This window comes from Oryctolagus cuniculus, chromosome 20, assembly GCF_964237555.1.
Source record: "Oryctolagus cuniculus chromosome 20, mOryCun1.1, whole genome shotgun sequence".
Lineage (NCBI taxonomy): Eukaryota > Metazoa > Chordata > Mammalia > Lagomorpha > Leporidae > Oryctolagus > Oryctolagus cuniculus.
In genome coordinates, this window is record NC_091451.1 from 40,688,912 (window position 1) to 40,715,171 (window position 26,260).

General features: G+C 44.4%; 1 protein-coding gene across 7 annotated transcripts in view; it reads right to left on the reverse strand.

The window, feature by feature from the left end:
• Positions 1–26,260, reverse strand: part of ATG2B (autophagy related 2B) — a 79,543-nt gene that overhangs the window by 14,681 nt on the left and 38,602 nt on the right. For all 7 annotated transcript variants that reach the window (XM_070065604.1, XM_070065602.1, XM_070065603.1 and 4 more), the window contains 16 exons: positions 24,645–24,802; positions 24,082–24,254; positions 23,468–23,618; positions 21,907–22,106; positions 21,682–21,762; positions 19,763–19,869; positions 19,540–19,632; positions 17,943–18,013; positions 16,687–16,760; positions 16,242–16,412; positions 13,744–13,885; positions 10,996–11,198; positions 9,444–9,670; positions 4,291–4,399; positions 2,875–3,069; positions 2,127–2,228 (listed from right to left, as the gene is read on the reverse strand). In XM_070065604.1, the coding sequence (XP_069921705.1) occupies positions 2,127–2,228; positions 2,875–3,069; positions 4,291–4,399; positions 9,444–9,670; positions 10,996–11,198; positions 13,744–13,885; positions 16,242–16,412; positions 16,687–16,760; positions 17,943–18,013; positions 19,540–19,632; positions 19,763–19,869; positions 21,682–21,762; positions 21,907–22,106; positions 23,468–23,618; positions 24,082–24,254; positions 24,645–24,802 (2,257 nt within the window). The remainder of the gene's footprint in view (positions 1–2,126; positions 2,229–2,874; positions 3,070–4,290; positions 4,400–9,443; positions 9,671–10,995; positions 11,199–13,743; positions 13,886–16,241; positions 16,413–16,686; positions 16,761–17,942; positions 18,014–19,539; positions 19,633–19,762; positions 19,870–21,681; positions 21,763–21,906; positions 22,107–23,467; positions 23,619–24,081; positions 24,255–24,644; positions 24,803–26,260) is intronic.

Consider the following 26,260-nt stretch of genomic DNA (forward strand, 5'->3'; position numbering starts at 1 on the left):
ACGCCCTCACCCACTGAAGCCCCCACATGAAGTCACCTATCTGCCTGTCTACTGCCTTCCCTACGGGCGCGCTGAGCTCCAACAGCAGTGCAGCAGGAAACAATTGTTGCTTTCACACTTTGATTCAATTAAGATGAACAAAGAAGACATGTACTTGGTTACAAAAATATTAGAGCATTATCATTCATCAATTAATTTGTTTTCACAAGAAAAAAATGAACCGAAATTCTTGGTTTTCTACTCAGGTGACTGCTACTTCAAAATATGGTCATTCTTAGAAGATGCAAACTAAAAAGGACTGCTTTGTTTAGTACTGGGTCTCATTAAGGCTTATGTGTTTGTAGCATGGTTTTTTCCCCAAGTTTCACGCTTTGGGGAATTATTTCTCATTCTTCCTAGGTGTAGTCATAAAAGTTACTTCCTGCTTTCATTTTAAGTTCATAATGTTTTTATAGTTCTAAAGAAGAATTATGCTCTTCCACTAGAGAAAATTACGCTTGCCAAGAATGGGAGTCACACCACGAAAATGTATCTTACTCCACACATGAATTTTCCTATAAATACCTCCTGGTATTTCTACTAGGGCAATTTTTATTAAACGAAAATATGGGTATCAAAATATTTTCTTTACATAATGAAAAAAACTAAACTTAGGGGCCAGCCTTGTGGCACACCAGGGCAAGGTGCTTGCAATGCCAGCAACCTGCGGTGCTGATTCCAGTTCTGACTGCACCACTCCCAATCTAGCTCCCTGCCAATGTGCCTGGGGAGGCAGAGGAAAATGACCTATGTGCCTGGGGTCCTCCCACCTGTGTGGGAGACCCTGATGGCGTTCCAGGTTCTTGGCGTTGGCCTGACCAACCCCAGCTGTTACAGGCATTTGGGGAGTTAAGCAGTGAATGAAAGATCACTCTCTCCTTCTCTGTCATTCTGCCTGTCAAATAAATACATTTTTATTAAAAGAAAAAAACAAAAAATAAAATACACACACACACACACACACACCCCTAAATCTAAAGTACTAACTGGCACATCTGATGGTTCAGAGACGTCTAGCATTAATGTAGTTATATAAATGTCTTTACTTCATAGTATATTTTCTCTAAGATAGGTACTCAATTTTGTTTGCAATATAATTATTTAAGCTACTCCTGAAATACCTGGTACTTGTTTTTAGTTGTTTAAATAATAATGAAAGCCAGTCACTATTATTTAAGCAAATGATTAATGCCACTCCAAAAGTCAACAATCTACCTCCACACCTGTATCAACAGAAAGATCTATGAAAAGGACTTTGTTATTTGAAAGTGGATTTTTTTTAAAACTCCATTTTTGTGCTGTAATTGTTATATGCTTCGGTTCATAATCGTAACAGTTAACATTCTTGATCCTTACTACAAAACAGTGCCAGCATCAAGCTGGATGTTTTTCATACACTAGTCTACCTAATCCTCATTTTTTAAAAAAATGTGGTAAACTTATTACTATTTCTTCCATTTTATCAATGGGAAACTGAGGCTTGGAGAGGCTAGGTAACTTACCCCAAGTCACACTACTAGTTAGTTACGGGACTGGGATTTCAATCCAGATCTAACTCCAAACCACATTCTTCCCCATACACTATACTATAACAAGCATCTCATTTTTGTATATCTTAAGCTTCCAGAAGAGTCACCAACTATGTCTTAAACAGCTCTGGGTCAAACGAGCCCAGAGGACTCGATGGGATGCTGCCAGAATGTGGGAATGTGGGTTTCTTTATGCCCTTCAACATCTCTGGGATCTCTTTCAAGTGACAATGTACGGATTTGTTCAGGGCAGAAAAACTTCTCCGCCTGCTGCAATCAAGGCATGGGGTCTGACACCATTCAACGCATCAGGGAGCCCTCTACCACTAGAAAATGTAGGTACATGAGTCAGGAGTCGGTACGAAAGGAAGAGAAAGAACAGGAAGCAGGTACTGAACTCTACATCAAAAAGTCACCGAGTAGTTCAAATCGCAAACACTTAATGAGTCCGCCCAGTTCTTTACCAGAAGGCGCTTTACCTACACGACTTCAATAAAGTCAGTAGTGATAAGCACTTCAGCTCCCCCGTCCTGAAGGTGGTGAGACCCCGGGGCAAACCTGGTCGATGTTGAGGCGAAGCGGCATCAGCGACACTCTCAGGCAGCATTCCTGGGGTGACCTGCCAGACTCCGGGCGCACGTGCAAGGCCTTGATTGTCAGCTGCAAAAACAGTTTACCCCAAAGATATCATGACCCTGCTCTCATTATACAGAAGAAGAAAAAATCCTGTTCCTAGTTGAGAACAAAAAGTGGAGTCCTTTACCCTCTTTCCTTAACAGCCACAGTTAAATTTACTGGGGTCACAACTTCTTCAAGAATCTGATGAAGCGTATGGACTTTGTCTCAATGCAATACTGCAAATGGCACGTGGTACTTGCAGGCTCCAGGGAGCTGAACCTGCTACCCACCCTAGAGGCCCGTGCGCCAGTCTGTCCCTATGAAGAACCCCACTGCCTGGGCTGATCGCTTCTGTCTTAATAAAATGTAAAGCAGTGCTAGAAACCTGGAATACTTCCAGCGACACCAAACATTTTGTGTCGGTGTTTTCCTCATGTATCAATAGACTTCTGGTTTTCCTCATGTAGCAATATGTTGGCCATACATATACATACACATATTAATATGCATATACATACACATATAGGGACATGAAAAATGACTTTAAGTATAAAACTTCAAGCAGCAAAATTAAAAGGTACTTTCTTCATATTAAATTTTAATTTTTCCCACTGTAATTCTTCTGCAGTTAGATACAATGAGAACACTTTTCCAAAGCTAATAGAACAACATCAAAGAAGAGGCTTGCCATGTTCGAATGAGCTTTCCGAGGCATCTCCTTGCTGCAGTAGAGGTACAGGAACTTGTTCATTTGTGACGTTGCCAGGCGGTCTCGGATTTCAAGGTCCTGCACGACGAACACCTGCCGGGAGACCGGGTGCTCCGCGAGACTGGGGCCGCACTCGGGTTTGCAGGGCGGGTAGATCTCGTGCTGAAACTTCACCTTCACAGGCAGGGAGAGAACACAAGCAGGCTTTACATTTTACTTACATTCGAGTCTCTCCTTACAATGTAAACAATCGCTCATTTTCTCTGAATTCCACCTTAGCTTACAATTCCACTTTGAAAGAACTCAACCCTGCTGACACCCCTTCCTTTGTTCAGCTCACTGTTTTACTGACCTACGTGCGCCCTACCTTACACAGGTAAGTGGATAAGCGTGACTGACATTTCTTGTTTAACCTTGGTAAAATCACTTACCCATTTCTAACTAAATCTGCAATAGGAAAAAGACATAAAATTATCATCCTGCATACCGATGAAGCCAACTGAAAATGAGTTAATGGAGGCAGAGTTCAAGTTCCAGGAGTGGCCAAAGACACAACTGAATGCAACACTCCTAAAACATGACCTGGTCATCTCAGACAAGCGGACAGAATTCGGCATGCAACACCGTCAAGGTTTCACCAGAGATCTGCAGCCCCCCGCCCCCCAAACAGGGACTCCAGGGCAGCAGTGCCTGAGTGGCCTGGAAAAAGTAAAACCAGCATCGAGAACTCACTAAAAATGTAAATATTGAATCAGAAACCCTGGGGTGGGGCCCAGAACCCTGGGTTCTCATAAGCTCTCCAGGGTATTCTGAGAGCCACCGCGCCAGGGATAGCCCAGGACACAAAATGTAAAACAACTCAGTCTTCTTAGAATGCTCGAGAGAGAAAAAGAGGTAAGCGTTTATATGAGACCCTTGCACCGTGCGAAGGGCTGGGACTTGCTAAGGTCTGGCTCGAAGGTGCCCTCCAGCACTCACGCTGAAGTCCACTGCCGTTCAACTCCACCAGTACGAGGGGGCGAGGCCTTGCAGAGGGGACGAATGAGCTCATGCCATTACCGTGGGAGCGGGCTCTTCATAAAAGGACACGCGGGGCCTGATGGCCGCCGTCTCCCATGTGCCCACTTGCCCCTCTCCCGCCACATCATGAAGCAACTCAGGCCCTCGGCAGACCCTCCCCCTCCCCCTTGGACGTCCCAGCCTCCCAGACTGTGCTCAATGAATGATGTCTTTTCTTCATAAATTACCCAATCCGTGGCATTTGTTACAGCAACAGAAAACAAAGACAGATTTTAAGGCTCAAGAGACTCTTCAGGGGCTGGAGGTGGGGAGTACTCAAAGAACCCCCACCGACGCTCCTACTTAGTGGGTTTTCCCTTCAGAATAGCTCCTTACCTTGCTTAACTGTATTTCCATTAAAAAGTCATGGTTCCTTCCTTTCCCGCCACACGCTGTACTGCGACCGTGTCTTGTGGGTGTGTGAGAAGGTGAACTGTGCGGACTCCTGAAAACAAGAGAAACACCCTTCGTCAAAGGAAGATCCGATGACAGTCAATGAACGACATCTGGAAATGTAACACGGTGAAAAGGGAACCTAAGATCACAAACCTATCAGGAGGTTTTGCCAGATGCTATGACTATGAATCAGAATTGGATCTTACACACGTAAGAGACTAAAAACATTCATTAATTACTGCCACTAGAGTAATCTGCCTGTTAAATATTCTAAAATAAAAAACCAAATATGAGGCTGGGGTCCCTTTAACAAAATACACTTAGAAATGAAGCCCCTTAGGAGCCTCTTGTTACTCCAGAGACCCTTCAGAGTCCCAGAAACCCCAACTGAAGCAACAGAGGACTCCAGAGGGCCTGATGTGTTTGAGAATCACGTTTAAAAGTTGTTGAACCAACATTCGCAAATCAATCAATGTGATTCACCACATCAACAGACTGCAGAAGAAAAACCATATGATTATCTCAATTGATGCAGAGAAAGCATTTGATAAAATTCAACACCCTTTCATGATGAAAACTCTAAGCAAATTGGGTATAGAAGGAACATTCCTCAATATAATCAAAGCAATTTATAAAAAACCCACAGCCAGCATCCTATTGAATGGGGAAAAGTTGGAAGCATTTCCACTGAAATCTGGCACCAGGCAGGGATGCCCACTCTCACCACTGCTATTTAACATAGTTCTGGAAGTTTTAGCCAGAGCCATCAGACAAGAAAAAGAAATCAAAGGAATACAAATCAAGAAGGAAGAAGTCAAACTATCCCTCTTTGCAGACGATATGATTCTGTACTTAGAGGATCCAAAGAACTCTACTAAGAGACTATTGGAACTCATAGAGGAGTTTGGCAAAGTGGCAGGATATAAAATCAATGCACAAAAATCAACAGCCTTTGTATACACAAGCAATGCCATGACTGAGAAAGAGCTGCTAAGATCAATCCCATTCACAATAGCTACAAAAACAATCAAATACCTTGGAATAAACTTAACCAAGGACGTTAAAGATCTCTACGATGAAAATTACAAAACCTTAAAGAAAGAAATAGAAGAGGATACCAAAAAATGGAAAAATCTTCCATGCTCATGGATTGGAAGAATCAACATCATCAAAATGTCCATTCTCCCAAAAGCAATTTATAGATTCAATGCAATCCCAATCAAGATACCAAAGACATTCTTCGCAGATCTAGAAAAAATGATGCTGAAATTCATATGGAGGCACAAGAGACCTCGAATAGCTAAAGCAATCTTGTACAACAAAAACAAAGCCGGAGGCATCACAACACCAGACTTCAGGACATACTACAGGGCAGTTGTAATCAAAACAGCATGGTACTGGTACAGAAACAGATGGATAGACCAATGGAACAGAATTGAAACACCAGAAATCAACCCAAACATCTACAGCCAACTTATATTTGATCAAGGATCTAAAACTAATTCCTGGAGCAAGGACAGTCTATTCAATAAATGGTGCTGGGAAAACTGGATTTCCACGTGCAGAAGCATGAAGCAAGACCCCTACCTTACACCTTACACAAAAATCCACTCAACGTGGATTAAAGACCTAAATCTACGTCCTGACACCATTAAGTTATTAGAGAACATTGGAGAAACCCTTCAAGATATTGGCACAGGCAAAGAAATTCTGGAAAAGACCCAGGAGGCACAGACAGTCAAAGCCAAAATCAACTATTGGGATTGCATCAAATTGAGAAGTTTCTGTACTGCAAAAGAAACAGTCAGGAGAGTGAAGAGACAACCGACAGAATGGGAAAAAATATTTGCAAACTATGCAACAGATAAAGGGTTAATAACCAGAATCTACAAAGAGATCAAGAAACTCCACAAAAACAAAACCAACAACCCACTTAAGAGATGGGCCAAGGACTTCAATAGACATTTTTCAAAAGAGGAAATCCAAATGGCCAACAGGCACATGAAAAAATGTTCAAGGTCACTAGCAATCAGGGAAATGCAAATCAAAACCACAATGAGGTTTCACCTCACCCCGGTTAGAATGGCTCACATACAGAAATCTACCATCAACAGATGCTGGCGAGGATGTGGGGAAAAAGGGACACTAACCCACTGTTGGTGGGAATGCAAACTGGTCAAGCCACTATGGAAATCAGTCTGGAGATTCCTCAGAAACCTGAATATAACCCTACCATTCGACCCAGCCATCCCACTCCTTGGAATTTACCCAAAGGAGTTTAAATTGATAAACAAAAAAGCGGTCTGCACCCTAATGTTTACTGCAGCACAATTCACAATAGCCAAGACCTGGAACCAACCTAAATGCCCATCAACGGTAGTCTGGATAAAGAAATTATGGGATATGTACTCTTTAGAATACTATACCGCAGTAAGAAACAACGAAATCCAGTCATTTGCAACAAAATGGAGGAATCTGGAACACATCATGCTGAGTGAAGTAAGCCAGTCCCAAAGGGACAAATACCATATGTTCTCCCTGATCGGTGACAACTGACTGAACACCAAAAAGGAAACCTCCTGAAGTGAAATGGACACTATGAGAAATGGTGACTTGATCAGCATAGCCCTGACTGCTAATGGACAACTTAATGCATTATCCCTCATAGTATTTTTTTTTTTTTGTCTGTTCTACTTAATATGACTGGTTTAATTCTGTAATTATCACACAGTTATTCTTAAGTGTTGAAAATTAACTGAAATGTGATCCCTGTTAAACATAAGAGTGGGAATAAGAGAGGGAAGAGATGTATAATTTGGGGCATGCTCAGGCTGACTTGCCCCAATTGGTAGAGTTAGAAACATACCAGGGGATTCCAATTCAATCCCATCAAGGTGGCATGTGCCAATGCCATCTCACTACTCCAAGTGATCAATTTCAGTTCACAATTGATCATAATGAAAGGACTAAGAGTCAAAGGGAGCACATAAACAAGTCTAGTATCTGCTAACACCAACCGATAGAATAAATAAAGGGGAGAGTGATCCAACATGGGAAGTGAGATACTCAGCAGACTCATAGAATGGCGGATGTCCTAAATAGCACTCTGGCCTCAGAATCAGCCCTAAAGGCACTCGGATCTGGCTGAAAAGCCCATGAGAGTATTTCAGGCATGGAAAGCCAAGACACTCTGGCAAAAAGATCTCTGTGAGTGAGATCCCAGTGGAAAGAACAGGTCTTCAAAGAGGGAGGTGCCTTTCTCTGAAGGGAGGAGAGAACCTCCACTTTGACTATGACCGTGTCTAAACAAGATAAGAGTCGGAGAACTCAAGGGGCTTCCATAGCCTTGGAAACTCATAACTGGTGCATGGGGAGATTACTGATGCCATATACAGGAGTGTCAATTGGTAAAGTCAACAGCAGGAGTCACTGTGCACTTACTCCTCATGTAGGATCTCTGTCCTTAACGTGCTGTACACTGGGGCTTGATGCTATAACGAGTACTCAAACAGTATATTTCACTTTGTGTTTCTATGGGGGTGCAAACGACTGAAATCTTTACTTAATGTACACTAAACTGATCTTCTGTAAAAAAAAAAAAAAAAAAAGAAAGAAAGAAATTATCAATTCCCAACTTGACTCTCACTGGGATTAAACATGACAATAGGTCTGATCTGATTTCATCATCATTTAAAAAAATCATCTATTTTTCACTTTATGTTTCTGTGTGGGAGCAAACTGTTGAAATACTTACTTAAGGTATACTAAGCTGATCTTCTGTATATTAAGATAATCGAAAATGAATCTTGATGTGAATGGAAGGGGAGAGGGAGTGGGAAGGGGGAGGGTTGTGGGTGGGAGGGACGGTATGGGGGGGAAGCCATTGTAACACATGAGTCGTACTTTGGAAATTTATATTCATTAAATAAAAGATAAAAAAAAAAAAAAAGTTGTTGAACCAGCCAGTGCCGTGGCTCAATAAGCTAATCCTCCGCCTTGCAGCGCCAGCACACCGGGTTCTAGTCCCGGTCAGGGTGCCGGATTCTGTCCCGGTTGCCCCTCTTCCAGGCCAGCTCTCTGCTGTGGCCAGGGAGTACAGTGGAGGATGGCCCAAGTGCTTGGGCCCTGCACCCCATGGGAGACCAGGAGAAGCACCTGGCTCCTGCCATTGGCAGCGTGGTATGCTGGCCGCAGCAGCCATTGGAGGGTGAACCAACGGTAAAGGAAGACTTTTCTCTCTGTCTCTCTCTCTCACTGTCCACTCTGCCTGTCCAAAAAAAAAAAAAAAAAAAGTTGCTGAACCACTGTGCCACACACCGCTGCTCCGCGGTGCCCTTGCTCTCCCGGTCCCCGCATGTTCACCCTCTCCGCTCCATTCTCTTCCACACTCACTGACACGGCCTCTGCTGGATATGCGAGTTGGGGGCGCGTGGTCTCTGCCTCCTGACACCCCCACTCGACTCCACTGCCCGCACTCGTCCCCAGGGCTATCTCTCCCTTTGGAATTGAGGGCAAGTCTGGGTCTTATGTATTTTTGTGAAGAGGAACATGGTACGTACCTGAAAATTTTTGCTGACTGAAAATCGTAAGTCAACATTTTAGTAAAAATATAAAAAAGCTCACAATTGGGAAACTTTAAGAACAACATTTAAGGGCTGGCACTGTGGCGTAGCGGGTAAAACCGTGGCCTGTGACTCTGGCATCCATATGGGCATTGGTTCGAGTCCCAGCTGCTCCACTTTTGATCCAACTCTCTGGTAATGTGCCTGTGAAAGCAGTGGAAGATGGCCCAAGTGCTTGGGCCCCGGCACCCATGTGGGAAACCTGGAAGAAGCTGCTGGCTCCCGGCCTAAGCTTGGCCCAGTCTTGGCGGTTGTGGCCATTTGGGGAGTGAACCAATGGATGGAAGAGCTCTGTCTCTCTCCCTCTCTCTCTCTTTGTAACTCTGCCTTTCAAATAAATAAAATAAATCTTTAAAATGAAAAGAAGTAACATTTAAATTAGTCTATATTATTCTTCAAGTGACAAATTCTATATATTTTTCTATAAAAAGAACATGTTGACCTAACAAAGTTCTATAGAAATTAACTTACACATAACTTTTTGCTGGAGAAGTAGGGGGTCCTGCTCCGAAATCTTTTCCTCCATAAAGATGCCAGACGAGAGAGACTTCCTTAACGACATACCGAGTTACGGGGAGTGGAAAGTGCAATGGGGTTTTGCTGCTATCTGTCTTCTTAACAGGCAGGCTAAAGTAATTGTCTTTTATCACAATTGTGTCATCAACCATGATCTTTATCACTGGTTCTTCCTCCTTCTCCTAAAACAAACAGGTAACACATGCTCATCTCATTAGGAACAACTGGTTATGCTGCACTTCTCAGGATGATGTCTCGGTTCTACATTCTTGTTAACAACTTAAATATACAAAGTAGGAGAGTAAGTACAGGCATTAATCATCACATACAATATTATGCTTTTACTATCCATAAAATGAATGCCTCTTCTGTTCCATGTAAGTCAATCCATCAAGATTTCTTATAGTTTAACAATTTGGTTTTTACTCTTTGTTTTATAATAAAAAGGTACAAATTGAATGTGTGTATGTGTGTGTGTGTATTCTATTATTTAATTTAAAGTCAATAATGCATTCTAGATCAAAACCTGACAAATTTATATAATTAATGTTGCTAACAATAGATTTATCCTGAGTCTGGTTTAATTTGGTTTTTAAAATTTAACTAGAAGGTTCTTAGAACTTACTAAATATTGTCATCTACTACAATTATACACACACACATACGCACACATGTGCACATACTAGGATACTTCAAAAAGTTTATGGAAAATGAAATTAAAGTTAAAAGTGTACTTTGGTACAAGATTTTTAAAATCCATTCAGTTTCTTTTTGTTTTTAAATATTTATTTATTTGAAGGTCAGGGATAGAGATAGAGACAGAGACGGAGAGACAGACAAAGGTATCTTCCATCCATTGGTTCACTCCCCTAAAGGACAGGGGCCAGGAACTTCATCCAGGTCTCCCATACAAGTGAAGAGGCCCAAGCACTTGGGCCCTCTGCTGCTGCCTTCCCAGGCGTTAGCAGGGAGCTAGATCAGAAGTGGAGCAGCCGGGACTTGTAGCAGCACCCATATCAGATGCCAGCGTTGCAGGTGCCGGTTTATCCACTACACCTCCATCCACAGTTTCTATATAATATGCATTCTTCATGAACTTTCTGAAGACTCCATAAATGCATGATTTCAAAATATCCCCATATCAACCAGCAGTCTTCACACAAACCACACCTCATCTGTTCTTAAACTGACACTCTGTGCACCTCATCTTTCTGCCATTTCATAACCCTGACAAGTCCTGTTAATACATATAACATGGGTACATACATAACAGTTCAATATTCCATGTAGAAAATTTTGCATATGATGAGCATTCATCAGTCTATAAAGACTATGTCATAGAAATAATGAAAGAAAACATTTACAAAGTGCCAACAATAAATTGCAAAGCAAAGTAATTCTAAACTATAAAGAGTTAACACAATGTTAAAAGTCTTCTTCAGGTACCTTTTAGTCAATTCAATCTGTAATGCCATTTTAAGGCTCAATGATGTTATCAATTTATTACCTGGAGGGCGGCTTTTGGTGCAAATAGGATGCAAAAGTCGTCATTTTCAGTGGGCACACCTGTCACTGCATCACCAATCAAGTGGTGAGTAAACGCGGTATAGGTGGGACCAGGCTCCTGGGACGCATTCCCACTCTCATCAGGAAACAGGAAGAGGTCAGAGCAGCAAGGCTCCTGGATTTGAGAAATTTCATCCGAAACACCTAGACAGAAAGATCACACACTGGCACACTGCGGAACATCCACAGCAGTAACACTCATTAATCATGCGCTGGGTACAGGCTCTTTGACTGCCTTCACCTGAAATATCTCATGTATCTCTTACAGTAACCTAGGAATCTGAAGCTGAAAGAAAGCTGAAATCACCTGCCCCAAAGCAGCTCAGCAAAAGGCAAAAAAACATTAAAGACAACTAACAAAACACTAACGACACATTTGGAGCTAAGAAAACAGCAAATGAGAAGCAGACAGTTCCCTGTCAGCCACTCGGCATCAGGGAAGCACTGGAATTCAGCACCAGGCCGGGAAGGGGGAGGGAGTCAGAAGAGGAGAGCACGGACTGGAAGCAAAAAACAAGAGACTGGTTCTTGGGGCACCGGATACCCCAACTGGACGTCTGTTCTCGACAGCTCTCTCGACACAAGCAATACAAAATGTGACCTGTATGCCAACACCTGTATGGAATAACAATTTTTATACCTTTATATTATATATTAGAGTCACTAACTCTTTCTCCATTCACTCATTTGAACTAAGCACTATGGTGCAGTTGAAAACACCAAATGAAGACAGTGACCTTTTGGCCTCGAGAGGCGTGGAGCTGGTGCTGTGGCATAGCCGGTAAAGCCACCACCTGCAGTACTAGAATCCCAATATGGGCATCACTTTGAGTCCTGGCTGCTCCACTTCCAATCCAGCTCTCTGCTGTGGCCTGGGAAAGCAGAAGATGGCCCAAGTCCTTGGCCCCTGCACCCTTGTGGGAGACCTGGAAGAAGCTCCTGGCTCCTGGCTTTGGATTGATTGGTGCAGCTCCGGCCATTGCGGACATCTGGCGAGTGAACCACTGGATGGAGGACCTCTCTCTCTCTCTCTCTCTAACTCTGCCTTTCAAGCAAATAAATAAATCTTAAAAAAAAAAAAAAAAAAAAAGAGGCTCACAGATGAGATTTTAAATTCTCCCACGGCAGCACCTGTGAGACCTATCCTTCTAAGTGTCTGGCCGAGCCTTGTATGGTGATCGAATCTGTTCAGTAAATATCATTTCCCCCAATGCAGGTAGCTGCTAATATTTATTACAAATGATGTAGTATATAGGAAGTGAGAACCCCAGATTGCTTCCTTATTTGTAAGTTATCCTAAATTTCAATGAGAGCATTAGTTAAGGCTAAAGTTTTCTAACACTTTGAAATATTATTTGAAAATCAAGATTTCCTAATATATAGAAACAGTTATGTGCATCAGGTTAGAAAACCACTTCTGAAAGAGATGCTAAACATTTAGGTTCTTCTCTTTTTAAGATTTATTTATTCTATTTGAAAGCCAGAGTTACAGAGAGGCAGAGAGAGAGAGAGACAGAGAGGTCTTCAATCCGATGGTTCACTCCCCAGATGACCACAATGGCCAGAGCTGTGCAGATCCGAAGCCAGGAGCAAGGAACTTCTTCCAGGTCTCCCACCCAGGTGCAGGGGCCCAAGCACCTGGGTCATCTTCCACGGCTTTCCCAGGCCATAGCAGAGAGCTGGATTGGAAGAGGGGCAGCCGGGACTCGAACCGCGCCCATATGGGATGCCGGCACTGCAGTTTTGGGCTTTAACCCGCTGCGCCACAGCACCGGCCCCTAGGTGCTTCTCTTTGGCCTGCAGAAATCACTCGTCATCTCTTGCCTCCCTGCTTCATCCAACTTCAGGGTCTGATTCTTCTCAGTCAGAAGGGAATTTCTGCTCCAGCAACACCCGCACATCTGTGTGTGTGCTCTGCTGATGGTAATGACCTTGACAGGACCACCTTCTCCCTCCTCCCTATGGGCTGAATCTCTATCCACTGTAAAGCCAACTCAGCTCACCTTCACAAAATCTAATGAAGCAATTCCAACCTTCCACACAACAGTAGTGCATGTATGACACCTGTGTTTCCTAACGGCATTCTGTGTGCCAGTGTCAGCACCATGCTAACTGCTGTCTGCAGGCCCTAAGCTACTAGAAAACAGAAGCTTTGTCTTCGCGTATCACCCTGGCCAGAGATCTGTATCTACTGGACACTCAATAAACACAAGTTGATAAAAATTCACCAAGCTCAGATGTGTTCCCAAGTTACCTACCAAAGAATACACGAGAACACAAACCACGGGAGCTGCAGCTGCACATCAGTGCCCCCAGATGGAGAGCCTGGTGCTGGTCCACGTGCTGGGGGCGTGGCCCCATCCTAGCAGTACTCACAGGAGGTGCTCCAAGCACAGGGGCCTAGAAGGCAATGAGATCACGGGGGCACCCACCTGGGAAGGACCCACGCTTGTCTGCTGGGAGTGGGGTGGACAGGACCAGCTCTCAGGAACAGGCTGTGCCCAGGGAAGCCAGCCCACAGGCTCGGGCCCTCTGCATGCAGCCATTTCCTGTCTGCTCTTCCACCACACTGTGGCACAGCCAGATTTCCCCACCACCAGGATCAAGAGCCAAATAAGCCTTTCTTTATAAAGTACCCAGCCTCAGGTATTTTGTTACAGCAACACAGAACAGAGACATCTGGTCTTACCATTGGCCTGCGGTTTCCCAGAGGCAGTGGCTTGCTGTATATCAATCTCCTCCATAGCGTCACTCATCAGGTCTCGTAAGATCTGCTGATCTGCTTCGGGAAGCACTGGACCACGGGAGGATGAGCGGCCACCAGAATCTACCTACAGGCAGAAAGCCGAATGAATACTTGAAATTCTCTTAAGCAGTTTATTGTATCCTAGAAATATGCATCTTTTACAAAATACCAGAAATAAGAACTTACTCATTTGTCTATACTCTGCCCAGCAGTTGCTCCATGTCCAAGTTTTTAGTATCAATACTACCACCCTAACAGCTACTGGCAAATACAAATAAACACGTCATCACCTCAAGCCAGCAGTGAACTGGGATCCTGAGGTGATTAGAAGAGAGGAGTGATGGGAAACGTGCAGAAGCTGGTGGAGAGGAGGACACTAAGTCAAGTCTAATCTGCTCGCGTCTGACCAGTGCAGTGACTTTCACCCTTCGAGACAAAGCCACCATGGGTCAAAGCTGCATTTCTTAGAAGACAGTAGGGGCATAGACAAGAGGGGATTTGCAGAGTTCAATCCCAGGTTCAAGTCAACGTCATACCCAAGCCTCCCTTCTAAAAGTGAGCATGACTCTAAAATCCAAGTGAAAGGAAGTAATTTTTAGTGAACTGGAGAATGTTTTCAAAGAGAATAAACGGGAAGAGATAACGCGGTAAGTCACGTTCTCGGTGAAGAACAGCAGGAGCGAGGAGTCACACAGCAGCGCAACGCAGGTGGCGTGTAAGGAGCTCCTGAGCAAGCCAGCCCCGTGCCAGTCGGAGCCTCCAAGGCACCGCAGCCCCAGGGCAGAGAACTCTGCACAAGGAGGCCGTGCAGAAACACGGGCAGCACGCGAACCAGACGGGAGAGCAGTCAGAAAGGAGACAATCAGGACGTAAGAAAGCATCCAACTGGGAACCAAAATATCTGGGTTTGAGGCTGTTCCTGCTACTGACTAGGGCAAAGGACTCAAAATCTCTGGGTCTGAACTTATTCCTCTGTAAAGAGAGCAATCTTTGGCCGGCGCTGCTGCTCAATAGGGTAATCCTCCACCTGCGGTGCCAGCACCCCAGGTTCTGGTCCCGGTCGGGGCACCAGTTCTGTCCCGGTTGCTCCTCTGCCAGTCCAACTCTCTGCTGTGGCCCGGGAGTGCAGTGAAGGATGGCCCAATGTTTGGGCCTTGCACCCGCATGGGAGACCAGGAGGAAGCACCTGGCTCCTGGCTTTGGATCAGCGCAGCACGCCGGCCATAGCAGGCATTTGGGGGGTTAACCAACGGAAAGAAGACCTTTCTCTCTGTCTCTCTCACTGTCTAACTCTGCCTGTCAAAAAAAAAAAAAAAAAAAAAAAAGAGAGAGAGAGAGAGAACAATCTTTACCCTCTAGTCTTACCATTGGCAAGTTACACACGAGGAAGTAGACTGAAAACTGGGGAGTACTGCAGAAACCAAGTAGGGAAGATGCTATTACAGAAATAAACACCCTGGGGCCATGCTGTGGTGCAGTGGGCTGAAGCCCTGGCCTGCAGCGCACACATCCCATATGGGTGCTGGTTTGTGACCCGGGTGATCTTCTTCCGATCCAGCTCTCTGCTATGGCCTGAGAAAGCAGTAGAAGATGGCCCAAGTCCTTGGGCCCCTGCTCCCGCATGGGAGACCCGGAGGAAGCGCCTGGCTCCTGGCTTCAGATCGGCGCACCTCTGGTTTCGGGTCAGCTCAGTTCAGTTGCAGCCATTTACCTCTCTCTCTCTCTCCCTCTCTCTCTGTCACCTCTCTCTGTAATTGTGTCTTTCAAATAAATAAAATAAATCTTTAAAAAAGAATAGAAGCATCCTGCAGTAGAGCTGCCCTTCAGCCTCCATGGCATTGTTACATAACACTGGCTCATACCAAGCTCTTACAAAATACATGTTTTCTCTCTTCCCTGAGGACCCGCGGAGACCACTCAGTGTGGGTTGAGAAGACCACTGCTCGGAAAGGAAGCACACCACACAGAAGAACGGCTTCCAGAAAGGACCCCATGCCTCAGAAAGACAAGCAGAGGTAGCTTCTCAAAGCTTCTTTTTTTTTTTTTTTTTTTTTTTGAAGATTATTTATTTATTTGAAAGTCAGAGAGTTACAGAGAGAGAGAGATCTTCCATCCATTGGTTTACTCCCCAGATGGCCACAATGGCCAGGGCTGGGCCAGGCCAAAGCCAGGAGCCAGGAGCTACATCTGGGTCTCCCAATTGGGTGGCAGGGCCCAACACATGGGCCACCTTTTGCTGCTTTTCCTAGGCCCCTAGCAGGGGGCCGGATTAGAAGCAGAGTGGCCATATCGAATGCTGGCATCGCATGTGGCAGCTTGACCCTCTAAGCAAAAAGCCTGCCCCTCAAAGTTTCTCTTCTATGCTCTGATTACCATGACCTCAGTGACGTAAATGTGTCACTCACAGGGCAGGAATGCGGGAGTACCACTGCCAGCTGTACCTCTGACTTTCTCTGAGGGGCTCCAGGCTTCACTTCTGCCGTGTCGGGTGCGTGCAAGTCCCCGTAGCTCGCCATGTACTGGATGAGGTTCATTAAGGCTGCACAGGAGTCTGAGCAGGTTCTGATGTGGACAACGTCGCTGGAACAGTGCAACTCAAAGCAGGACTCGGACTGCACAGGACACCACGAAAAAGGGTGACAATATTTTCCAAGTAAGAGACAAAATAAATTTCTTCTCTTGAAAAAAAAAATCATATTAATAGAACATACGATAACTTGTCTTGCCACAGCAAAAAAATGTACTCATAATAACTCAATCTGAATTTCAAAGCATTTTTTGACCAAAATTAAGTAAGTGGAAAAATAATTTTATGGCAAACGCAATTTTTTTTATCTTTCAAAAAACAGAACTGCAGGAACAATTTCCATTTCTTCCAGTACTTACTTCTCCACCAGAATCGGACTTGACTGCAGTTATGGTTAATTCCAAAAGCCCCATGTCCATCACTCGCACGTAATCTAGGGTTGTCAAAGTAATCAATAAGATGGCTGAGTACAGCTTTCAAAATCTGCCGATCAGACCAACACCCAGTAAAACTAGCAGTCCTGTAAAACTCACTGCAGAGAGTGCCAAAAGTGCTTATGATACAATGAAAATAGTTTCATCCTTCGAAACCTGCTACAATTTATCTTCGTTAGAAATAAAAAGTTGTCGTTTAGTAAGTATTTAGGACATATATAATCTTACGCACTTAACTGAACGTGATAAGAACACTGCAATCTTGGCTGGCGCCGCAGCTCACTAGGCTAATCCTCCGCCTCGCGGCGCCGGCACACCGGGTTCTAGTCCCGGTCGGGGTGCCGGATTCTGTCCCGGTTGCCCCTCTTCCAGGCCAGCTCTCTGCTGTGACCAGGGAGTGCAGTGGAGGATGGCCCAAGTACTTGGGCCCTGCACCCCATGGGAGACCAGGAGAAGCACCTGGCCTCCTGCCTTCGGATCAGCGTGGTGCGCCGGCCGCGGTGGCCATTGGAGGGTGAACCAATGGGAAAGGAAGACCTTTCTCTCTGTCTCTCTCTCTCACTGTCCACTCTGCCTGTCAAAAAATAAAAAATAGAGCCGGCGCCGTGGCTCAATAGGCTAATCCTCCACCTTGCGGCGCCGGCACACCGGGTTCTAGTCCCGGTTGGGGCGCTGGATTCTGTCCCGGTTGCCCCTCTTCCAGGCCAGCTCTCTGCTATGGCCAGGGAGTGCAGTGGAGGATGGCCCAGGTGCTTGGGCCCTGCACCCCATGGGAGACCAGGAAAAGCACCTGGATCCTGGCTCCTGCCAGGATCAGCGCGGTGCGCCGGCTGCAGCGGCGGCCATTGGAGGGTGAACCAGCGGCAAAGGAAGACCTTTCTCTCTCTGTCTCTCTCTCTCACTGTCCACTCTGCCTGTCAAAAAAAAAAAAAATAAAAAAATAAAAAATAAACAAACAAACAAAAAAGAACACTGCAATCTCAAACTGAAAACCCAGTGTCTGAATCAAAACTCTGAATATACACCATAAGACCATTACATACTTAAAAACCCTTTAGTCTTTAAAATATCTTTAATGAGACCCTTAGTCCACTGGCATTACTCCAGTTAAAATGCTCAAAATAGTCACAGGCAAAAAGTAAAACCGGGTTCATCTACTGCAGATCTTGTTTAACTCTTACCTCTACTCAGATTGACAGCAACAGCGTTACATTTGTCAGACAGATGTAAAGCTGCTTCATCCAAGATTATTCTGTGAAAAAAAGGTAACAGCAACACTTGAAAAAGCTTTGAATACATTGTCACATGACCGCTGAACACCTCCCCAGGTGTTCTTCCAAATCATACCCAGCTTCTGACAGACACCCACGGTCACGGTTCTCAAATATGTGGCACACAAAATCAGATTAAATCACCTGCTCAAATTAATTCTAAATTTTTGGAAGTTTTTTTTTTTATATTCTTTAAATAGTTTTATTGGGGCCGTCATTGTGGCCTAGTGGGTTAAGCCACTGCCTGCGATGCTGGCATCCCACATGGGTGTGGATTCAAGTCCTAGTTGCTCCACTACCAATCCAGCTCTCTGCTATGGCATGGAAAAGCAGTGGACGATGGTCCAAGTCCTTGGCCCCTGCACCCACGTGGAGACTCAGATGAAGCTTCTGGCTCCTGGCTTCAGCCTGGCCCAGCCTTAGCCGTTGCAGTCATTTGGCGATTGAACCAATGGGTGGAAGATCTTGCTCTATCTGTGTCTCACTCTCTCTCTGTAACCCTACCTTTCAAATAAATTTAAAAATCTTTTTAGGCCGGCACCGCAGCTCAATAGGCTAATCCTACGCCTGCGGCGCCGGCACACTGGGTTCTAGTCCCGGTCGGAGCGCCAGATTCTGTCCCGGTTGCCCCTCTTCCAGGCCAGCTCTCTGCTGTGGCCAGGGAGTGCAGTGGAGGATGGCCCAAGTGCTTGGGCCCTGTACCCCATGGGAGACCAGGAGAAGCACCTGGCTCCTGCCATCGGATCAGCACGGTGCGCTTGCCGTGGCGGCCATTGGAGGGTGAACCAACAGCAAAGGAAGACCTTTCTCTCTGTCTCTCTCTCTCACTGTCCACTCTGCCTGTCAAAAAAAAAAAATCTTAAAAAAAAATTAGTTTTATTTATTCAAGAGACAAGAGAGAAAGCGCCCTTATCCACCAGCTTACTCTCCAAAATCCCACAGTGGTCAGAGCTGGGTCAGTGCCCAAAGCTGGGAGCCAGGCATAAAATCCAGGTCTCCCACGTGGTGGCAAGAACTCAACACCCAAGCCATCACTGCCATCTCCCAGGGTCCACACTGGCATGAAGCTGGAGCCATGAATCCGAGCCAGGAACGGAATCCAGGCACTCTAGTGAAGAGTGCAGGTGTCTTAACCACGAGGCAAAATGCCTGCTCGTTTCCTTTGTTAAATAGAAGCCCAAATTTGAGATGTTTTATTAAATTATAGAGGTGGAGTATACAAAGATTCGGTGCAAATAATACAGTATTATGGGAAGTTTACCGTATGTTTTAAAAACTAAACTGAGAACCTCAAGAATTTCTTCCTTAAAAATGAAATGCAATAATGAAAGGAGTAGATGGAATGAATCAAGTGAGAAGGAGAAAATGAGAAATTTGAATGAAAGGGTATCACTAGAATACGATTCCTGACAGAAGACTGGGCCCCTAACACGACGGTGTACGTTACCGTCCGTTGGTACAGTTTGAACAGTTACACTGAGCACACAAGGTGAAGCTAACACAGTACCTGAGAGTAGAAGAGGATTTGTCCAGTGCAACACTACTAGAAATGCTGAATGTCTCCACGGTAAGAAGAGATCGGATCGGCAAATAAAGTGGTCTAGTACCAAAAAGAAACAGCAGAACATCAACCGGATGCGGCAGCAGAAACCCTGCCGAGTTACGTGAGCTTCCAAAACGTGGAATGTCATTTAAACAAAAACCTCAGTCTGCTCCATTTGTGATCTTACCTATAATCAAGTGCACAGCTCCAAAGATGAACATGGAAAGTTGTAAGTGAAGTTGGAGGATTATATCCCAGAACAGGTTCATCAGCAATATTCAAAAAGTATAAAATCTATAATCACAAAAATATAAAATGCCCTGCTTTAGAAGAAAAAAAAAGTTTTGATATAATATCCTTAATACCAATGTAAAACAAAACATCTTACAGAAAAAGCAACAATTGTAAAATCACAATGCTAGGGGCCAGCACTGTGGCGCAGAGGGTTAAAGCCCTGGCCTGCGGCACTGGTATCCCATATGGGCACCGCAGTGCAAGTCCTGGCTGCTCCACTTCTGATCCAGCTCCTTGCTAATGCACCTGGGAAAGCAGCGGAAGATGACACAAGCCCTTGGGCCCCTGCACCCACATGGGAGACTTGGAAGAAGCTCCTGGCTCCTGGCTTCGGATCGGTTGAGCTCCAGCCATGCAGCCGTTTGGAGAGAGAATCAGCAGATGGAAGACCTCTCTGTCTCTGACTCTCTATGTGGCTCTTTCAAATAAATAAAATAAATATTTTTTTAAAAAATCACAATGCTAAAAGAAAAAGCTAATTGTCAGTTTGAAGAAATTCATTTCAGAAAGTACTCGCATCACTCACTCCTGGAAAAGTAAATATGGAAGGTGACAGACATGTTAATTTGTTTGACTATAGTAACCATTTCATTAACTATATCAAAATATGTTGCACAATTACAAATATATAATAAAAAATTATTTTTAAAAATATGCACAAAATAAGAATTATAAATAAAGAGGCCCATCCAACAACTGCAACAGTACAGGAACCTCAGAAAAGCACATCTTAGGAGTTAAACAACAAAGCTATACATAACATACTATCACATTATTTTGCTTGTAGCAATCTTTGAAAAACTAAATTTTGCTGATTTGCATAACTATCAATCTGGTTTCTTGTACAATCCACTGCTAGGAAAATCTGGTTTACTGTAGAGCTCATTATTGAAGGAAGTACTTTTCTCTGTTTCTTTCCAGCTCAGGCTGAAAAGCAGTCCCTCTCATCAGGATCCACTCTCAATTCTAATCTAAGCAAGCAAGGAGGTTATGCCAAATCTCTCCCTGACGGCCAGTGGTATTCATACTAATCTTTCTACTCCTACCAGACATACAGACAGTGAGACAGATATCCTCATGAGCAAAGCACTTTGAAAATACTCAAGTTCTAAAATAATTTATTATTTTCCCAGCACAATGGAAAGTTCTTTCTAAGGAACATAAAAATCAGAGTGTACTAGTTTTCATTATCACATAAAAGAAAATTAACTTCTTATTCAAAATTTCCTCTGAAAAACATTGCATTTTATTACCCTATATAGTGATTTAACTAGAAATTAATTACAGAAATTTTCAAATATTTTGATTTGAGAGGCAGAGAGACAGACAGACAGACACACACAGAACACTCATTGTCTCATCTACTGGTTCATCCCCCAGTTGCCCTCAACAGCTGCTGAGACGGGGCCAGGCCACAGCTGGGAGCTGGGGACTCCACCAGGCTTCCCACACGGGCGGCAGGGACCCAGTACATGCGCCATCACCTGCAGCCTCCCAGACTGTGCTGTACAAGAAAGCTGGGATCAGACGCAGAGCAGCAATCAAACTCAAGCACTGTGATATGGAACAAGGGTGAATTCGCCAGTGTCTTCACTGCTAGGCCACACACTTGCCCCCAGGGACCGAAATTTAAGGGACAAAATCAATTACACCCTGAGGTAACAAGTCTGTTATATTTTTTAACCTAAGAAATGGTTCCAGACAGCATTTCCTACGTGACGATTCTCTGAGCTGAACATTAGTACAGGTGAACTGGTGCGAACATCAACGTAGTTGCAGAACAGACATAACAAGATCCCCAGCAGCACTCACCTGCTCGTGCCAGCTGAGCCCGGCAGGAAGCACCGCGTGCTGCAGAGTGGCTCCTCTCAGTCCCACAGCAATGAGACATTCCTGCACGGAACAGCAAAGAACAGCATCTGCCACCTCTGCCTCCGCTGGCTTTCAAGACAACAATGTGTCCCCTTCTCCCAATCGTTCTTAGCTCCCGACCAGACAGACAGCAGTACTGAACGGTATAAACATTCAAACACAAACCTTGGTGTTGGACTCTGACTTATCAGACAGGATTTTCACCGCTACTGAGAGCATATTCGGATTCTCTCCCCCCACCCCATCCGAGGCAGTTCTACTGAGGCCGTCTTCTTCAGAGCAATAGATGGTAGGCTCCAACCAGTGCGGGCGGGCTGAAGTGGGCAGGCGGGCTTCTGCGGGAAGAATCACTCCATCCACCACACCTGGGGTGCAGAGTAAGGGGAAAATATTAACAATTACTTGAAATTAGTTTTAAAATTGTTTTTGACTTCTGCAGCCCAAAACAAAAATCCATACAGGTTGAATATCCCTTATCCGAAATACCTGGGGCCACAATGTTTGGTTTTCGATTTCTTTTGCAGACCTTAGAATATTTACATATATTTAGAGAGAGAATATTTGCATAAATAGAACATTTGCAGAGAGAGAGAGAGAGAGACTGGATATACGTACATATATCCTGGAGATACATATGGAGATATCTTGGATAGGACCCAAGTCTAAACAAAAAGCTCATTTATGCTTCATATTCACCTTATACACACATGCAGAAGATCACTGGGTACAACAGTTTTAGTGCACCTGTGTTTTGACTCTGACCTGCATGTCAGGGCAGCTGTGGAATTCTCCACTTGTGCCATCATGCCGTGTCAGCACTGAAGAAGTTTTAGATTTTAGAGTTCAGATTTTGGATTTTCAGATTAGGGATGCTCAACCTGCACTTCCACTGAATATGAAATGATCGTGGAGGCAGGATGGCCAAGTACTGGCCATCCTAGTGTTAATCCACTTCTCTTTGCTAATGAAGGTAGGACTGGCAGTACACAACTTAAAAAAAAAAAGACCCTAAAATGCTAGGAAAGTTAAACTCATATAGGAAAATCTCATAAACATTAATATCTACAAGGTAGCTTAGGCAGATAACTACTCAAAAAATGGTAAATTCTGTATCTGAAACCAAAAAGTTCTTTAAGAGAGAAAAAAAGATGAAGTCCCATCAACCAAGATAAGTAAGAGATGGCACATCCATGCAATGGAATATTATTCAACAATAAAGAGGGATGAAGTACTGCTAAAACTTAAAGGAACCCTGAAATCATCAAGTCAAATGAGAAGACTGTATGTTATATGATTATAATATACAGTTACATGAAACTTCCAGAATATGCAAATCCGCAGAGCCAGAAGGAGATCTGAGATTGCTCAGTGCTGCTTCTAAGTGTGGAGGGTTAGAGCTAAAGTATACGGAGCTTCCTCTGGGTGATGAAATGTACTAAACTTGAATTTAGTGATAACTGCACAACTGTGAAACACCAAAAATACCACTGAATTGTGAGCTTCAAACAGGCCAACTGCATGATATGTGAGTTATATCACAATAAAGCCATGACAAAAAAAAAAAAAAGTCAACCTCTAATTTATAGAAAGTGTTACTTCAACAGCAAAATCAGAAACTCCCCACAGAAAATAATTCCTAGTATCAAAATTCTTTTCTTAGTCGATTATTAAATAAGAAATCTAAACATGTGTAAGCAGAAGTGAACAAAACACACATTTGTCCTACCTTTGTGGTACAGACTGAAACTGTTAGAATGAAGGCAAATGTAGTGCTTGTCATCAAAACCTTCATATTTCGTCACACAAAATAATGAGCCACTATTGAACTCTAACCAGAATTCACCATGCTTGTTTTCCAACAGATCTCCATTATCTTGCTAATGAAAAAATCAGAAAAACATGGAAATCATTATGTAAACATGCTGAAAGTAAGAATTTTATAATGTTTTTGCAGAAAAGCAAGAGCTTTTCGATTCAGCTTCATGAAAATCTCCCACATCATGGCAAAGCACTCTAATTTTTGAACAGTTATGGCGGTACTAAAATCTCAGTAATTTAAGCACTATGTGCGATTCTTCCTGGCAAATGGTTCCAGACTTTTCACAGCAGATCAATCACCAGATATCACCTCCAGAAGAAGAATCAGCACCTGTTACCTCCCAAAGAGGGGGCCGCGCACGAAGCCTGGCATGCAGTGCAGGCAACATCCCCCACAGTGCCGTCACCGCGCAGGCCCTGAAGCAACCTCAGCCGAGTTCCAGCCATGGATGTACAGTTCGGTATATTTATTTAATATTTATTTATTTATTTAAAGTAAGGTATGTTTAAAAAAATTCCTACCTTTACATCTGTGAACACCGCCATTAATCCATGATTAATGTTCAAAAGAACTGAGAGAAAACTCTGTGAGTTCTTGTTTTGAGAGTCGAGTTTTTTTTTCCTACGGGAACGATAGTTGGGATCAATAGTAGAAAAATACTGCAAAGTCTCCTCCTCAGATCCACTTTCCTCATCTACGAGAATAAACACACAATTACAAGGTTCTGATCGCTCACTGAAATAAAACAGCAACTTACAGATTTTCAAGAAAATGTTGTATATTTATAACCTGCTTATTTTAACAAAGAATGTACATAACAATAAAAATGTACTTTCTATGTTTTTCTTTTTAGTCCTGAACTTTAAACAATGTGTACATTATCACGCTAAAGACAACATATTTAAGTGATAGTGATATTATAAATATACAGACAGAAATGGGGAAACGCAAACAACTAAAAGAAATTATAAAAGAGTTACATATGGAAAAATAGTCAAATATTTTTAAACCCACACTAAAAAGGTTATCATTTCATATATTGATAAATTAGGCATTTGATTCAAAGAAATTTAAAATACATTACCATAATGAACTGTTGATTTAAATGGACTAAAACTATCTTTGTTGAAGGTATTAATCAGCTGGCTGGCCACTGAAAGCCCAACACCATAGGAAAGATTTTCAAATGTCTCTACCGGTGAAGGAGCCGTGGGTTCCCACAGTAGCAAGTCATTAAAGACCCTAGAAGACAAGGTTGAAGGGTAAGTACATGACCAGTCAGTGAGGCAAACAAAGATCTCCTTAAGGGATGACACCAACAATGACTTTTTTTTTTTTCTTCAAATTGTAAAGTGGAAATCAGATCCTATGAACAAGTTTTCAAAGCAACACTTAGGTGCTCTCAAAGGAAAAATATCTGCTATGGCCACAATACAGAGCAGCAAGAAAGGAAACTGCACAGTGAGATAACTGGACGCCCGCCTTGTCTTATCTATGCCATATGCGTCAAACGACAAACTCATATCATACCTCTCAATGTACCTTAAAGACAAAACTAATGCAAAAGAACAATTCACAAAGAACAAAAGGAAGACTGCTTACACAGAGCTTCGTAAACTGCAACTTACCAGGCATCACCACACGGGACACACCCCACTCATCCTGGGGGGTGCCCAGTGCAGCCATTACTCTCTGTGCGCCTTAAGAACTAGCTCATAAAGGTTAAGTGACCTGCCCAAGGTCACATGGCTAATTAGTAGACGAGCCTGAACGAGAGGGCAGGCTATGTTCAATTCCCAGCCCAGCTCTTTTCTCTAGAACACCTGCTTTTCCTCTCTTCCAGGAAAACCTGTGCCACTAGGAAGACTGTATCAAATGAAGAAGGCAGGAAGCAGGGAAGCCATGAGGAAAACCTTCCCAACCAGCTACGACAGCACAGGCGACTCAGTCTGTTCTGATCCCGGTCCCCCGACACCCGACACAGGGGTGGGGGCCCTACCGTGGCGCCCTATCTGCCCATCTGTCCTGGCCTCTACCCTCATCCCCTCTAAGCTTTCAGGAAAACTCAGACTTGACAATGTCAGACTCAGACCCAAGGCATATCCTTATTCCAACTGCTGTATTCTCTCCTTCTCTCTCCCCAGATGCATGCCCCCTGGGAAGGGGCTGTGTAGTCGTCTCTATCTGAGCCCAGCACAGGGGCCCCTGGGAAGGGGCTGGGTAGCCATCTCTGTGTGAGCCCAGCACTGGGGCCCCTGGGAAGGGGCTGTGTAGCCGTCTGAGCCCAGCACAGGGGCCCCTGGGAAGGGGCTGGGTAGCCATCTCTGTGAGTCCAGCACTGGGGCCCCTGGGAAGGGACTGTGTAGCCGTCTGAGCCCAGCACAGGGGCCCCTGGGAAGGGCTGTGTAGCCATCTGAGCCCAGCACAGGGGCCCCTGGGAAGGGGCTGGGTAGCCGTCTGAGCCCAGCACAGGGGCCCCTGGGTAGCCGTCTGAGCCCAGTACAGGGCCCCCTGGGAAGGGCTGTGTAGCCATCTGAGCCCAGCACAGGGGCCCCTGGGTAGCCGTCTGAGCCCAGCACAGGGGCCCCTGGGTAGCCGTCTGAGCCCAGCACAGGGGCCCCTGGGTAGCCGTCTGAGCCCAGCACAGGGGCCCCTGGGAAGGGCTGTGTAGCCGTCCGAGCCCAGCACAGGGGCCCCTGG